The 17,049-nt window shown below is 41.6% G+C and overlaps 1 protein-coding gene across 1 annotated transcript in view; it reads left to right on the top strand.

The window, feature by feature from the left end:
• LOC149456239 (gamma-aminobutyric acid receptor subunit beta-4-like) overlaps positions 1 to 13,595 on the top strand; it is a 203,387-nt gene extending 189,792 nt beyond the window's left edge. Inside the window, exons 7-9 of the mRNA XM_089685295.1 lie at positions 2,915 to 3,067; positions 5,877 to 6,133; positions 12,424 to 13,595. Of these exons, the coding sequence (XP_089541421.1) occupies positions 2,915 to 3,067; positions 5,877 to 6,133; positions 12,424 to 12,792 (779 nt within the window). The 3' untranslated portion in view covers positions 12,793 to 13,595. The remainder of the gene's footprint in view (positions 1 to 2,914; positions 3,068 to 5,876; positions 6,134 to 12,423) is intronic.
• Positions 13,596 to 17,049: the final 3,454 nt, after the last annotated feature.

The following is a 17,049-nucleotide window of genomic DNA, read 5'->3' as shown; positions in this document are numbered from 1 at the left end:
ATTATCCATTGCTTAGCTCTCTATCCTCTCTTATGCATTCTTGGCAATTTCCGCACCTGTCTTGGATAGGACGGGTTAATTCGGTGAAAATGACCATCTTGCCGAAATTGTTGTATTATTTTCGCACACTCCCGGTGCGGGTTCCCCCTCATTTTCTTAGGTTGCTTCAGGCGAAGTTAATGCGTTTTATCTGGGCCGATAAGCACCCCAGAGTATCCAAAAGTACGCTTTTTGCCCATAGACTTCAGGGTGGTCTTGGGGTGCCTAATGTGACTAAGTATTATCAAGCGAGCCAGATTGCCCCGCTGTCTATGTTGCACGCCTCTTCCGACGTCCCCCTCTGGGTCCTGTTGGAACTACCTAAGTGTGCCCCTATCGCACTGTCGACGCTTCTATGGCTTCCCCCTGCCCTGCGCCCTATGGCACTGAGTCCGATGTTACTTCATGGCCTACAAGTTTGGGACTCGGTGCGTTACTCTGGTGGTCTGATGTCACCTTTTCTGCCTTTGCTACCTATTATTAACAACCCTCTTTTCCCGCCGGGTTTGGATCACCCAGGGGCGTTTTCTTGGTGGGTGACTAATGGTTTTTCGCAGGTGCGACACTTTTTGATTTTTCGGTGCTTTCCCACCTGGGACTCTCTTCGGGAATCCCGGAATATCCCCCCAGCGGAATTTTTTCGATATCTTCAATTGCGACACTGGCTGCTCTCGCTGCGGGGTACTTCTGCGTTCCCGTACCAGAAATCTGCCTTTGAACAGCTTTGCCAACAGCGTCCGGGCGCTCCGGGCCTTATATCCCTTCTTTATGCAGCTCTGAACAGACGCTCATCGCATACTTCTCTTTCATATGTTGTTCAGTGGGAGCGCGACCTGGGAGTGGCTGTGGATCCGGAGGACTGGAATAAGACCTGGTCACTCATAGCTAAATGCTCATTTAATACGACCACACTGGAGGCAGCCTATAAGGTTTTGTTTCGTTGGTACTGGGTTCCGGCTCGGTTGGCCCGGGCTAACCCTGCCTGTAGTGATCGATGTTTTCGGGGTTGTGGTCATCGTGGTGATGTATTGCATATTTGGTGGTCATGCCCGAGACGGTTTCGTTTTTGGTCTCGTGTATTTGGCCTCCTTTTCACTTTGTTCCATCTCTCCATACGCCGGGATGCCCGGTACGCCTTGCTTCATTGCCCCATACCGGGCCTCTTGGCTCGTCAGCAGAAGTTGGCTTCCTATCTGTTTTTATCCGCCACTAGAACAATTGCTCAGGCCTGGAGGAGTCCGTTTGTTCCTCTTCAGGGGGTGCGGGATCGTATGACCACTATGATGCTCAACGAACAGATGTCGAGTATCCGCAATGACTCCCAATGTAAATTTTTGAAAATATGGGAGCCGTGGTTGCAATATGCCCTTCCCTCACTCTCCCCGGCTAGTCTGGGGATGTAATGGCGTTCGGTGTTGGCGCTCTTGAATCCCTGCTCTTTGCCCCCCCCCTTTTTTTTTTTTTTCTTTCTTTTCCTTTTTCTCTCTCTCTCTCTGTTTTTGGTGTGACTAGGACAGCTGCATTTAGTTGTTATAATCAGTTACATTAATGTTTTGTAACTTATGTGCCTTTGATAGCCCCTGCGTGGGCGTACCTTTTGCCCTGTTGGCATTAGAGCATTGTTTTTCCCCTTTTTTTTTATTTGGCATTTTGTTTATCTGTGCAATTGATAGCCCCTGCGTGGGCGTGTTTTACTGCCTCTGTTTATACTGTTTAAAAAATTTAATAAAAACCATTGAAATAGAAAAAAAAAAAAAAAAAAGTGGAGTTGCAATAGGTTCTAGTGTTCATGACTAGAGACGCGCGATGGAAAAATGTGTTTCATTTCGAAGTCATTTGTTAACCACTTCCAGTCCGGACACTTTTACCCCCTTCCTGTCCAGGCCAATTTTCAGCTTTCAGCGCTGTCGCACTTTGAATGACAATTGCGCGGTCATGCAACATATGAATTTTTTCGCATTTTTTTGAGACAGATAAAACTTTATTTTGGTGGTATTTATTCACCACTGAGATTTTTATTTTTTTTGCTATGTAAATGAAAAAGTCCAAAAATTTGGAAGAAAAGTGTTCTTATAAAATTTCGCAAATAAATAATCTTTCTTCATAAATCTTGGCCAAAATGTATTCATCTGTCCTCCGGACAACAGCGTGCACTGACAATGGGAACACGCACAGGCAATGGATAAATGACCGATAGGGAGCGCCGCCGGAGCGAGTGGACGTTTCAAAACGTCCACCCGTTCCGGCGGCGCTCCTGTCGTTTATGTACATGGGCCAAACGGGAAGTGGTTAAATGCAGCAGTGAAAAATCAGGTCTTCTGCCCTACCAAAGCTGTGCACCATAGCTGTGTGTCAGTTCCCAGCTCCCCTCCCGCCTTTTCTCTGTCTGACCCAACAAGTTCTCAGCTGTGTGGTTTCTGTGAATCTTCTCTATTGTACTTGGGCAAGTTTGCCACAGTCCCTGTTCAGTCCTACAGATATTTTCCTATGCTCTTCATGCCTCCTTTGTACTCTGTCTAAATAGATTGAGTGCAGTAGCAGTCAATCTACTGACAGATCTGACAGTTCTGAACCCGGAAGTGCTCAGAGCTGAGCGCTTTCAGGGCAAGAATAGAGATTCTTGTCTCCTGTTTGCTTTCCATCCTGAAGTTTGCATGGACCCCTATGAGCCTATGCTTTAGTGAAGGGACCCTGGCAAAGGGGTGGATAGCAATAAATACTTGACAGGGGATATAACCCCTCCCTACTCCATCTACAAATGTAACATATACAGGAAAGAATTAAAATTGAGACAAAGCTCAAATAATTATTATAATTATAATCAGCCTTCTCTATCTACTACATAACCATTTTTACCATCTGTTCTGTTCTCCAGGTTCCTATCCCCGTTTGTCACTGAGTTTTCGTATTAAGAGGAACATTGGATATTTCATTCTTCAGACCTATATGCCATCCATCTTGATTACCATACTGTCTTGGGTATCCTTCTGGATCAACTACGATGCTTCTGCAGCTAGGGTGGCGTTAGGTACGTACTCATGTTATAAAAGAAAAGTTCAGGTAGGACAATACGGTACAGCCAGGGGAGGACAAGAAGGAGAATTCGACCAAGGCATGTTGGGGTGGTGGCCCTGATGGAGATATTTTACCATTCAAAGACTGATCAGAGCAGGAAATCCAGCAAATGACACTTGGTGGCCATTATATAGCTACCTTCTCCCCATTCGTATCTGTCATCACAGCCTCCAGTAGAAGGAAGTCTTCCAGCACTAACTTCCTTTGAGGCATTCAGATATCATGTGACTGAATTCTGAGAGCCGCATTTCTACTTGGGTTCCAGGTTAGGACAGTATCCCTCACCCTATGGTGATTTCTGTAAAAGCCCCAATGAAGGAGGAGTGTTGAGTCTCCGAAACACTCTGGATTTGTTGCAGAATAAAATCTTTTATGGACTGTAAGAACTAGTGTGGTGCTCCCATCCTTTCAATTCTTAAGATACCTTTTCTGAGGATCCAACAGGACACCACTTTTGTCACTTGAGGGAAGGTCCATATCTCAATGCCATATCCTTTAGGAATTTCCACTTTTCACCATGTCCACCAACCACTGCAAAACTATGCTACACTTTGGATGGTAGACTTTCTTCATCTGTCCTTTCCATGAAGGGGATTCATGAACAAAGAGACAATGAAACAATAAACTATAACCTTTAGGAACATCCACCTTTTGCCATGTCCATTAACCACTGCAAAACTATGCTACACTTTGGATGGTAGACTTTCTTCATCTGCCCTTTCCATGAAGGGGATTCATGAACAAAGAGACAATGAAACAATAAACTATAACCTTTAGGAACATCCACCTTTTGCCATGTCCATTAACCACTGCAACACTATGCTATGCTTTGGATGGTAGACTTTCTTCATCTGTTTCTTGAAGGGTATACTTGGTTGTACGTTCACCCCCCCTCCAGGCCAAATGTTCCCAGTCCTCTACTAATAAACTCCTAGATGGGTACTGAGAAGGGCCCAGTACAGAAGTTCTTATCACTTAAAGGTATTTTTTGAAACATTTACTGGTTAAGAGCATCAAATACAACCAACAATGAGATGCAATAGAAGACCTTGATAAAGCCATCAAGAGATAATAGCCTTTTTCAAGCCTTACCATAAGTCTTCTATTGCATCTCATTGTGGTTGAGATGCAATAGAAGCTATTATATATATTATGGCCATTATATAGCTACCTTCTCCCCATTCATATCTGTCATCACAGCCTCCAGTAGAAGGAAGTCTTCCAGCACTAACTTCCTTTGAGGCATTCAGCTATCATGTGACTGAATTCTGAGAGCCGCATTTCTACTTGGGTTCCAGGTTACAGTCTAGGACAGTATCCCTCACCCCATGGTGATTGCTGTAAAAGCCCCAATGAAGGAAGAGTGTTGAGTCTCCGAAACACTCTGGATTTGTTGCAGAATAAAATCTTTTATGGACTGTAAGCACTAGTGTGGTGCTCCCATCCTTTCAGTTCTTTAAGATACCTTTTCTGAGGGTCCAATAGGACACCACTTTTGTCACTTGAGGGAAGGTCCATATCTCAATGCCATATCCTTTAGGAATTTCCACTTTTCACCATGTCCACCAACCACTGCAAAACTATGCTACACTTTGGATGGTAGACTTTCTTCATCTGCCCTTTCCATGAAGGGGATTCATGAACAAAGAGACAATGAAACAATAAACTATAACCTTTAGGAACATCCACCTTTTGCCATGTCCATTGAGCACTGCAAAACTATGCTATGCTTTGGATGGTAGACTTTCTTCATCTGCCCTTTCCATGAAGAGGATTCATGAGCAAAGAGACAATGAAAGAATAAATGATATCCTTTAGGAACATCCACCTTTTGCCATGTCCATTAAGCACTGCAACACTATGCTATGCTTTGGATGGTAGACTTTCTTCATCTGTCTCTTGAAGGGTATACTTGGTTGTACGTTCACCCCCCCAGGCCAAATGTTCCCAGTCCTCTACTAATAAACTCCGGGATGGGTACTTAGAAAGGCCCAGCACAGAAGTTCTTATCACTTTAAGATATTTTTTGAAACATTTACTGGTTAAGAGCATCAAATACAACCAACGTTTTTCTGGGGAAAAGCTTCCCCCTTCTTCAGGACTTGAGAATTAGATGTTATTAGAATAACAATGAGATGCAATAGAAGACCTTGATAAAGCCAGCAATTCCTAGTGCCATCAAGAGATAATAGCCTTTTTCAAGCCTTACCATAAGTCTTCTATTGCATCTCATTGTGATTCTAATACAATTACATCTACTGGTCAAGCCCTTCAGAATTGGGAAGCTTTTCCTCTGAAATTGGCTATATTTGAGGCTCCTAACAAATAAAATGAATTAAAAAAAACCTTTAAGTGATTATGAACGTCTCAGTACCCATTGTTTATCATCTGTTGAGTGTTCTTTTCGTTATGACCAAAGAGGTAACAGCATAGGTCCGGAACAAGGTCCACCTACACAATACCTTCATTACGTATGAGCGACCTTTGAAAGAAGATGAACTCCATTGTATATGCATCAGAACCAGGGGCGGACTGACCATTTGGTAACTCAGGCACTGCCCGAGGGCCCGGGGTCAGTAGGGGGCCCTATGAGAGGCCCCTGGTACCTTTTTCATAGGCTTTTTTGAGTTTGGGCAAGGACACAGGGGCCCCATGATCCCCTATTGCCCGGGGCCCCATGAGTTGTCAGTCCGCCCCTAATCAGAACCAAGTCTGACTTGCACAAGTCCAGTTCTAATTCATGTGTTTCTTCTGTATTTCAGGAGTGACTACTGTACTGACAATGACTACAATTAATACCCACCTGAGGGAAACCCTGCCAAAAATTCCCTATGTGAAAGCTATTGATGTGTACCTTATGGGATGCTTTGTGTTTGTTTTCTTGGCTCTGTTGGAATATGCTTTTGTAAATTATGTGTTCTTTGGCCGGGGCCCTCAGCAGCAGAAGAAATTAAACGAGCGAACAAATAAATCGATTAATGAACGGCAACGCTATGAAGAAAGGAGAATAAGAGAACAGGTAGGTGGCCCTTATTAGAAAATGGTGTCACACATTTCTTGGATATTTCATTAGCTACAAATCTGACCGATCCAGACTAATTCTTGGCTTGCGAGACATCAATCACTGGTTGTCACGTCTACCCAGTGGTGTATTTAGGTTTTGTACTGCCATAGACTTTCTAATATTATATGGTATTTCTCTACATAGTTACACTCAATTTTCTATCCCGGGGGGTCTCCAAACTTTCTAAACAAAGGGCCAGTTTAATGTTTTCCAGACTTTAGGGGGGCTAGACTGTGGCATTTGAAATTAGAAATTGTCCTGGTGTCAGTGGGAGTAAACATTGCATTTTTGGTATTAGGAGGAAGAGTGCCCCATCACTGGTGTCAGTGGGAGGAATAGTGCCCCATCGCTGGTGTCAGTGGGAGGAATAGTGCCCCATCGCTGGTGTCAGTGGGAGGAATAGTTCCCCATCGCTGGTGTCAGTGGGAGGAATAGTGCCCCATCGCTGGTGTCAGTGGGAGGAATAGTTCCCCATCGCTGGTGTCAGTGGGAGGAATAGTTCCCCATCGCTGGTGTCAGTGGGAGGAATAGTGCCACATCGCTGGTGTCAGTGGGAGGAATAGTGCCCCATCGCTGGTGTCAGTGGGAGGAATAGTTCCCCATCGCTGGTGTCAGTGGGAGGAATAGTTCCCCATCGCTGGTGTCAGTTGGAGGAATAGTGCCCTATCATTGATGTCAGTGGGAGGAATAGTGCCCCATCATTGGTGTCAGTGGGAAGAATAGTGTCCCATCATTGGTATCAGTGGGAGGAATAGTGCCCCATCATTGGTGTCAGTGGGAGGAATAGTGCCCCATCATTGGTGTCAGTGGGAGGAATAGTGTCCCATCATTGGTGTCAGTGGGAGGAATAGTGCCCCATCATTGCTGTTAGTGTGAGCAATAGTGCCCCATTATTAGCGTCAATGGAAGAAATAGTGCCCCATTGTTGATGACAGTATCAGGAATTATATCCCATTGTTGCTGTCAGTGGTAGGAATAGTGTCCCATCATTGCTGTTAGTATGAGGAATAGTGCCCCATTATTGACGTCAGTGGAAGAAATAGTGCCCCATTGTTGATGTCAGTGGGAAGAATGGTGCCACATCATTGGTGTCAGTGGGAGGAATAGTGCCCCATCATTGGTATCAGTGAGAGGAATAGTGTCCCATCATTGGTGTCAGTGGGAGGAATAGTGCTCCATCATTGGTATCAGTGGGAAGAATGGTGACACATCATTGGTATCAGTGGGAGGAATAGTGCCCCATCATTGGTATCAGTGGGAGGAATAATGCCCCATCATTGGTGTCAGTGGGAGGAATAGTGCCCCATCATTGGTGTCAGTGGGAGGAATAGTGCCCCATCATTGGTATCAGTGGGAGGAATGGTGCCACATCATTGGTGTCAGTGGGAGGAATAGTGCCCCATTATTGGTGTCAGTGGGAGGAATAGTGTCCCATTGTTGATGTCAGTGGGAGGAATAGTGTCCCATTGTTGATGTCAGTGTGAGGAATAGTGTCCAATTGGTGTCAGTAGCAGGAATATTGCCCCAATATTGGTGTCAGTGGGAGGAATAATGTCTTGTATCAGTGGAGGGAAAAGTCCCCCAAGGGCCAGATAAAGGCAAGAAGGGGGCCACATATGGCCCCCGAGCTGTCCTATACCATAGCAGTCAATAATGCAATATGTGTTATTTGTAGACCTAATGAAGGGGTATCCTTTGAACCCCTGAAACATGTTGAATTTTTATGATATAAGAGTATGACTAAACCAAACTCTGGACTTTAAACATTCTGCTTCTGTTGCTTCCATCCTTGTATATCCAGACCCTATAAACTGGACTGGGGTTCTAATTATAAAAATCTAAAAAAAATCTAAAGTTAAAAAGTTTTGGCTGTACAAACACTTTTTTGAACATAAGAAGTACTTCCTAAACAAACTCCAACAAAAGGAGTTATCTCCAAACACGGAAAGGTTTCTTCACAGTGAGAGCTGTGAGAATGTGGAATAGACTCCCTCCAGAGATGGTTGTGGCCAGCTCAGTGGATTGCTGTAGGAAAGTCCTGGATTCTTTCTTGGATACACAGAATATAACTGGATATAACATTTATAGGTAAAGTTGATCCAGGGAATATCCGATTGCCTCTCGGGGGATCAGGAAGGAATTTTTTCCCCTACAGGAGCAAATTGGATCGTGCTTTGCTGGGTTTTTTGCCTTCCTCTGGATCAACTGTGGGTGTAGGATTATAACTTTTTTTGTTTTTAATGTTTGAACTGGATGGGCTTTTGTCTTTTTTTTCAGCCAGACTAACTACGTAACAAGGGATAGAAGTAGCAGGCCTTAAAAAATTGAACTCATAGGTGCTCAAAAGGAGTGGGTTATTAGAGATTATTTAAAGATGGACACAATGTTGAGTTGGTATCATCAGAAAAGGGCTTTATTGTAGGTATAACAAGGTTACAACATTGGTAATACATGTCAAGGTATACATACAGACACTTCTTCAGGCCAGGCATATCACAACCAGGGGCGGACTGACCATTTGGAAACCCGGGCACTGCCCGAGGTCAGTAGGGGGCCCCATGAGATGCCCCTGGTACCTTTTTCATAGCCTTTTTTTGAGTTTGGGCAAGGACACAGGGGCCCCATGATCCCCTATTGCCCGGGGGCCCCATGAGTTGTCAGTCCGCCCCTGCTAGTGCCTTGAGGTAGATCTCAAAGCTAAGCTGCAGGATCTCGTGCATGCAGTGTATGGCATTAGGCTAGGTTCACACTTATGCAGGTGGCGTTTGACCCATTTCTGCGTTACGTTTTTGCCACGTTTTTGATGCGTTACATTTTTTTTTTCTTTTTTTTTTCAATTTTTCTTGTTGCTAGGCCCATTTAAAATGCAAAAAGCATCAAAAAGTGGCAAACATGCAGCAAAAACACAATACATGCTTTTCTGTAGTGTTTCCATCGAAGTCTATAGAACCAAGAACGCAACGTTTTGCATTCAAAAAAGTCCCCGACCCTTTCCAAAAGACGCACCGGGTGAAAACACGGAGATGTGAATGTGTCTCATAGGAAATCATGTTAAATGGACTGTACTGGTGGCTAAATGGTTAGCAATTCCGCCTGGCAGTACTCGGGTTTGCATGTTCTCCCTGTGCCTGCATGGGTTTCCTCTGGGTACTCCGGTTTCCTCCCACACACCAAAGACATGCTGGTAGGTTAATTGGCTCCTGTCTAAATTGTCCCTAGTATGTGTATGTATGAATGTGAGTTAGGGACCTTAGATTGTACACCCCCATTTGGAAACTCGGGCACAGCCCAGGGTCAGTAGGGGGCCCCATGAGATGCCCCTGGTACCTTTTTCATAGGCTTTTTTGAGTTTAGGTAAAGACACAAGGGCCCCATGATCCCCTATTGAGAGCCCAGGGTCAGTAGGGGGCCCCATGAGATGCCCCTGGTACCTTTTTCATAGGCTTTTTTGAGTTTAGGTAAAGACACAAGGGCCCCATGATCCCCTATTGAGAGCCCAGGGTCACAAGGGGGCCCCATGAGATGCCCCTGGTACCTTTTTCATAGGCTTTTTTGAATTTTGGCAAGGACACAGGGGCCCCATGATCCCCTATTTCCCGGGGGCCCCATGAGTTGTCAGTCCGCCCCTGATCACAACTCAAGTAGAACATAGTAAAAAAAAAAAAAATGTTTGATAAGAAGATTGGAGGGGTCTTTTGTAGAAGAATGGTTGTAAAATCAATGGCAGTTGGATGGTTGTCAGATGGTAGATGGCTAAGCGAATAAATAGATAAGGATATAAACTGATACCAAACTGATACTGGATGGACTTTTGTCTTTTTTCAGCCAGACTAACTATGATACATACATAGCTAAATGAGTTGGTATTGGAAGATGGTGACCAGGATGTCTTATTTTAGGAGACTATATGGGATTTCGGTCCCATTTAGATCTAAGTTAGACAAAGGACCCTCTTCTGTTGTCATGTAGACCTAAGCATTGTAGGTGGGAAGAGGACATTTTATCATGATGCCCAACTGTTCTCCAGGTCTAAAATACCCAGGTGGTCCCTGGCAGTGATCACCTCCTTTACTTCCAGCCTGATCGGCATTAAGGCAAGCAGAATGCTTCACCTATTTGCCCTTGATGCCATTTAGGCAAGATAGTTAGATTGACCATGAAAGAGTTTGGGGTTTTCCAAGGTTACTTCACCTACATCTATCCATCTATCTATGCATAGTGAATAAATGTTTATACTTGGGCAGTACATGAATAGCAGGCCCGAAAAACTGCTCATCAATAGAAGGCCCATTGTAGAATTTGCCCACCATTGGTAAAATTCATATACAGTTGCAAGAAAAAGTATGTGAACCCCTTGGGATTCCGTGGAGTTTTGCATGAATTGGGCATAAAATGTGCTCTGAACGTCATCTAAGTCACAACAATAGAAGAACACAGTCTGCTGAACATAATACTACACAAACATTAGATGTTGCCATGGTTTAATTGCACATAACATGTAAACATTCACAGTGCAGGGAGGAAAACGTATGTGAACCTTTGGACTTAATAACTGGTTGACCCTCCTTTGGCAGCAATAACCTCAACCAAACGTTTCCTGTAGTTGCAGATCAGACCTGCACAACGATCTGGAGTCATTTTGGACCACTCCTCTTCACAAAACTGTTTCAGTGTAGCAATATTCTTGGGATGTCTGGTGTGAATCGCTCTCTTAAGGTCATGCCACAGCATTTCAATCGGGTTGAGGTCAGGACTCTGACTGAGCCACTCACAAGGCGTATTCTGTGCTGTTGCAGCCATTGTTTTGTTGAATTACTTGTATGCTTTGGGTCATTGTCCTGTTGCATCACCCATCCTCTGCGGAGCTTCAGTTGGCAGACAGATGGTCGTACGTTTTCCTTCAAAATGTCTTGATAAACTCTGGAATTCATTTTCCCATCAATGACAACAATACGTCCAGGCCCTGAGCCAGCAAAGCAGCCCCAAACCATGATGCTCCCTCCGCCATGTTTCACAGTGAGGATGAGGTTTTGATGTTGGTGTGCTGTGCCTTTTTTTCTCCACACATAGTGTTGTGTGTTCTTCCCAAACAACTCAATCTTGGTTTCATCTGTCCACAGTATATTTTGCCAGTAGTGCTGTGGAACATCCAGATGCTCTTTTGCAAACTTCAAACGTGCTGCAATCTTCTTTTTGGACAGCAATGGCTTCCTCCGTGGTGTCCTCCCATGTACTCCATTCTTGTTTAATGTTTTCCTTATTGTAGATGTGTCAACAAAAATGTTAGCATGTGCCAGAGATTTCTGTAGGTCTTTAGCTGACACTCTGGGATTCTTCTTTAACTCATGCAGCATTCTGCGCTGTGCTCTTGCAGTCATTTTTACAGGACGACCACGCCGAGGGAGAGTAGCAACAGTGCTAAACTTTCTCCATTTGTAGACAGTCTGTCTTACCGTGGACACATGAACATCAAGGCTTTTGGAGATACTTTTGTAACCCTTTCCAGCTTCATGCAAGTCAACAATTCTTGATCGTAGGTCTTCCGAGAGCTCTTTTCTGCGAGGCATGGTTCACATCAGACAGTGCTTCTTGAAACCAGTAAACCCAAAACAGGTGTGTGTTTTTTAAGGGCAGGACAGCTGTCAGCAACACATCCAATATCATCACACTGATTGGAGTCAAGGTTGGCTCACTCCTGGCTCCAATTAGCTCTGGGAGAAGTCATTAAGCTAGGGCCTCACATACTTTTTCCTCCCTGCACTGTGAATGTTTACATGTTATGTGCAATTAAACCAAGGCAACATCTAATGTTTGTGTAGTATTATGTTCAGCAGACTCTGTTCTTCTATTGTTGTGACTTAGATGACGTTCAGAGCACATTTTATGCCCAATTCATGCAAAACTCCACGTAATCCCAAGGGGTTCACATACTTTTTGCTCCCTGCACTGTGAATGTTTACATGTTATGTGCAATTAAACCATGGCCACATCTAATGTTTGTGTAGTATTATGTTCAGCAGACTGTGTTCTTCTATTGTTGTGACTTAGATGACGTTCAGAGCACATTTTATGCCCAATTCATGCAAAACTCCACATAATCCCAAGGGGTTCACATACTTTTTCTTGCAACTGTATATAAAGCTGTATCATCTGCAAGAAAAGGCAAAAATGGACACAGTTTCAGCTAAATTTGCATGTGTCATATATGTATTATGTGATTCCGATAATCATGTCCATCTCTCTAGGTTGACCCGTATGGAAACATTCTTCTTAGCACCCTTGACATGAGCAGTGAGTTGATGTCAGCCGAGATGGGAAGCAGTATTGGTGATTCCCGGAACTCCGTCCTGTCATACGACACCTCAGGGATCCAGTTCCGCAAGCAGCTAACATCTAGAGGGGACACTTTTGGCCAGACTCCCCTGGAGCGCCATGTTCCTCTAGCAGCCACACGTGGACGTGCCAACTGCCGCCTCCGGCGACGCTCTTCTAAGTTAAAGCTTAAGATTCCAGACCTGACAGATGTCAGCACCATCGACAAATGGTCCAGGATCATTTTCCCCATCACATTTGGATTGTTTAACGCGGTTTACTGGTCGTACTATGTCAAGTGAAGCATTTTCATTGCCCTTCACCCTAAGCTGTGCACACCCTTCCTTCCACAGGACACAAGCTTCACCTAAATCTCTCACCCCCCCCCCCCCTTCTCTTGCTTCACAGTTTGATGTCTGGGCCAGCGACAGAAGTAGCCATTCAATCCTACAAAGAGGGGGAGGGGGGGGGAGGAGAATTGCACTTTTTTGTCACACTTTTTTTCATCAAATTTCTAAAAGGTTTTTTCCCTTTTTTTTAAAAAAGAAAAAGTTTTCATTTTACCTGGAAGTAGATTATGGCTGGGTACTGTGAGTCATTTTTTTTTGGATGTAACCTTTTCTCGCGACTTGGTTAATCATTGTAATAAAAAAAAAAAAAAAAATGTGTTCAATTAAGATACTCCAATACAGAGTATGAGGAGTAAGCAGAGCAAGGTTAGGCGATACTGGCAATTATTTCCTCTCTTTATGCAGTTTAAAATGATTATTGCTACATATTGTGGAGCTATAAAAGGCACAGATATGACTCTGTAGAGCAGGATATTCCCAGTTGCAAGCTTGAATTGCACATGATGGAGTTGATGTCTTGATGGAAAGCCTTTGATGAAAACATTTTATTAATAAATGGGGGGGGGGGGGGGGAGCCAAATATAAAATGAAACACAATGGCATGGCAAATCCAAAACATCCTATCGGGGCTAGTCCAATTCTTTTCGGTGGGGGTCATCGAAACAATAATACATATTGCACAGCTGAAACGAAATGATATGTTTTACAGAATTGTGCATTTTCTGTCTTTCAGTAAATTTAGACCTAAAATGCAACCTGACTACCGAACCTTTATCTGTATTTCCAAATATAAATGTAACTTGGCAGATGCAAATTTTTACATATTAAAAGATAGAAAGTAAAGAATTAGGATGCAAAAGGCCTTGATTCACTAAAAGTTGGTAGCTACGCTTCTTCAACCTCAGTTTGAACATTACTTTTACCTATTTGTGTGGTTTTTTTTTTTTTTTTTTTTCTTTCTTGATTTGTGAAAGATAACAACATCTTAGCTATTAATAATGTGAATATTTTTTATCATTTAACCACGGCAGGACGGTGGCACTCCAGGGGCGGGCTGCCGTTCATAAACGGCACCCGCCATTTCTAGCTGTGCGCGCTCCCTGGGCGCGATCCGGTGCCCGCTGTGTCCTCCGGACACAGTGAAACACCGATCGTCGGACGGGACCTCTGTACGAGGTCCCGATCATGTGATCACTGATTGGCCAATCAGTGATCACATGCAAAGTAGTAAGCAAGATGTCACTTGTGACATCATTGCTTACTACGTGTGAAATCTGTGAATGATCACCGAGGTCACATGGTACAAGGCCATTCACAACAGCCTTGTACCATGTGACAAGCTGTGACCAATCACAGCTCACTCAGTACTTCTCAATGAGTGCAAGAATGCAGCCAGAGAGGAGAAATGATTGGGATTGTGATTGTGAATGATCACAGAGGTCACATGGGACAAAGCTATTCACAACAGCCCACTGTAATCACTGTACTGGACCTCTGTGTGAGGTCCCAATCATGTGATCACTGATTGGCCAATCAGTGATCACATGCAAAGTAGTAAGCAAGATGTCACTTCTGACATCATTGCTTACTACGTGTGAAATCTGTGAATGATCACGGAGGTCACATGCTACAAGGCCATTCACAACAGCCTTGTACCATGTGACAAGGTGTGACCAATCACAGCTCACTTAGTATTTCTCAATGGCTTCAAGAATGCAGACAGAGAGAAGGAGAAATGATTGCTTTTGCAAACTTTATGGGTGTAAAAGCAATCAGTGTAAAAAGAGAGAAAAAATCTTCATCACCCCCCAAAAGTATTTCTCAATGGCTTCAAGAATGCAGACAGAGAGAAAGAGAAATTATTGATTTTACATCCTATATGGGTGTAAAAGCAATCACTGTAAAAAAAAAAAAAAAATCTTCATCACCCCCCACAAGTAGTACAATGTCACCATGGTGACACTGTACTGCTAGGGTGACAGTATGTAAAAAAAAACGAAAAAAAAAAACCCATAAATAAAAATGTAAAAAAATGTTTAAAAATTATAATTTTGGGTTATAAACTAATTTGGCTTATTTTTTTTTTACTAAAAATATAACGGAATACATTTTGGCCAAGATTTATGATGAAAGATTATTTATTTGCAATATTTTATACGAAAAACACTTTTTTTCAAAATTTTTGGACTTTTTCATTTACATAGCAAAAAAAAAATAAAAATCCCAGCGGTGAAAAAATACCACCAAAATAAAGCTTTATCTGTCTCAAAAAAATGGTAAAAAATTCATTTGGGTACAGTGTTGCATGACCGCGCAATTGTCATTCAAAGTGTGATAGCGCTGAAAGCTGAAAATTGGCCTGGGCAGGAAGGGGGGGAAAGTGTCCGGACTGGAAGGGGGTGAAAGTGTCCGGACTGGAAGGGGGTGAAAGTGTCCGGACTGGAAGGGGGTGAAAGTGTCCGGACTGGAAGTGGTTAAAATGATTGTAAACACATTCTGTTTAATTATTAAAATTAATTAAGTAAAATTCATGAAATTAAATATTACATTTAAATTCTGAAAATTTTCACTTTTACCCATTTAGCCAACAAAAAAGCTTTAAAATCACACGCCACTTTAGTTAGAAAAGTTAAAAAAAGGTTCCACAATTGGTTTTTATATATCCACTTAATTTATTACTTTTCATTCACATAGAGTATACACCATAGTAGCTCTCAAGAATCATGTTTAACAGGTTCCACAAAATTAATTAAATGAAGTAAAATTCATGAAATTACACATAAATAGAACAACGTGGATACGCAGATCCCGTAATAAACAGAATAACAGAAATGGTAATCAAACAAAACAGAGACCACAAGGATCCAAAACTTTCTTGACAATATCTTGTTTTTTCCTTTTGTCACTAAAAGTAGGTAGGTACGCTTTTTCAACCTCAGTTTGAACATTACTGTTACCTATTTGTGTGGGTTTTTTTTTTCTTTTTTAATTTGTGAAAGATAACAACATTTTAGCTATTAATAATATTAACAGAATATTTTTTATCATTTAAAATTATTGCAAATAAATTCTGTTTAATTATTAAAATTAATTAATTTAAGTAAAATTCAGGAAATTAAATATTATATTTAAATTCTGAAATTTTTCACTTTTACCGATTTAGCCAACAAAAAAGCTTTAAAATCACACGCCACTTTAGTTAGAAAAGTTAAAAAAAGGTTCCACAATTGCTTTTTATATATCCACTTAATTTATTACTTTTCATTCACGTAGTAGCTCTCAAGAATCACGTTTAACAGGTTCCACAAAATTAATTAAATGAAGTAAAATTCATGAAATTACACATAAATAGAACAACGTGGATACGCAGATCCCGTAATAAACAGAATAACAGAAATGGTAATCAAACAAAACAGGGACCACAAAGATCCAAAACTTTCTTGACAATATCTTGTTTTTTCCTTTTGTCACTATGCTTTTTCAACCTCAGTTTGAACATTACTGTTACCTATTTGTGTGTTTTTTTTTTCTTTTGTTTTTCTTTTTTAATTTGTAAAAGATAACAACATTTTAGCTATTAATAATATTAATAGAATATTTTTAGCATTTAAAATAATTGCAAATAAATTCTGTTTAATTATTAAAATTAATTAAGTAAAATTCATGAAATTACACATAAATAGAACAACGTGGATACGCAGATCCCGTAATAAACAGAATAACAGAAATGGTAATCAAACAAACCAGAGACCACAAGGATCCAAAACTTTTCCTTTTGTCACTAAAAGTAGGTAGGTACGCTTTTTCAACCTCAGTTTGAACATTACTGTTACCTATTTGTGTGGTTTTTTTTTCTTTTGTTTTTCTTTTCTAATTTGTGAAAGATAACAACATTTTAGCTATTAATAATATTAATAGAATATTTTTATCATTTAAAATAATTGCAAATAAATTCTGTTTAATTATTAAAATTTATTAATTTAAGTAAAATTCATGAAAATAAATATTATATTTAAATTCTGAAATTTTTCACTTTTACCCATTTAGCCAACAAAAAAGCTTTAAAATCACACGCCACTTTAGTTAGAAAAGTTAAAAAAAGGTTCCACAATTGTTTTTTATATATCCACTTAATTTATTACTTTTCATTCACAAAACTTTCTTGACAAATATCTTGTTTTTTCCTTTTGTCACTAAAAGTAGGTAGCT

Source organism: Staurois parvus, unplaced genomic scaffold, assembly GCF_062004578.1.
Source record: "Staurois parvus isolate SC_StPar_1 unplaced genomic scaffold, SC_StPar_1.0 ptg000368l, whole genome shotgun sequence".
Lineage (NCBI taxonomy): Eukaryota > Metazoa > Chordata > Amphibia > Anura > Ranidae > Staurois > Staurois parvus.
Note: the sequence above shows the minus strand (reverse complement) of the source record. Positions and strands in the feature narration are given on the sequence as shown.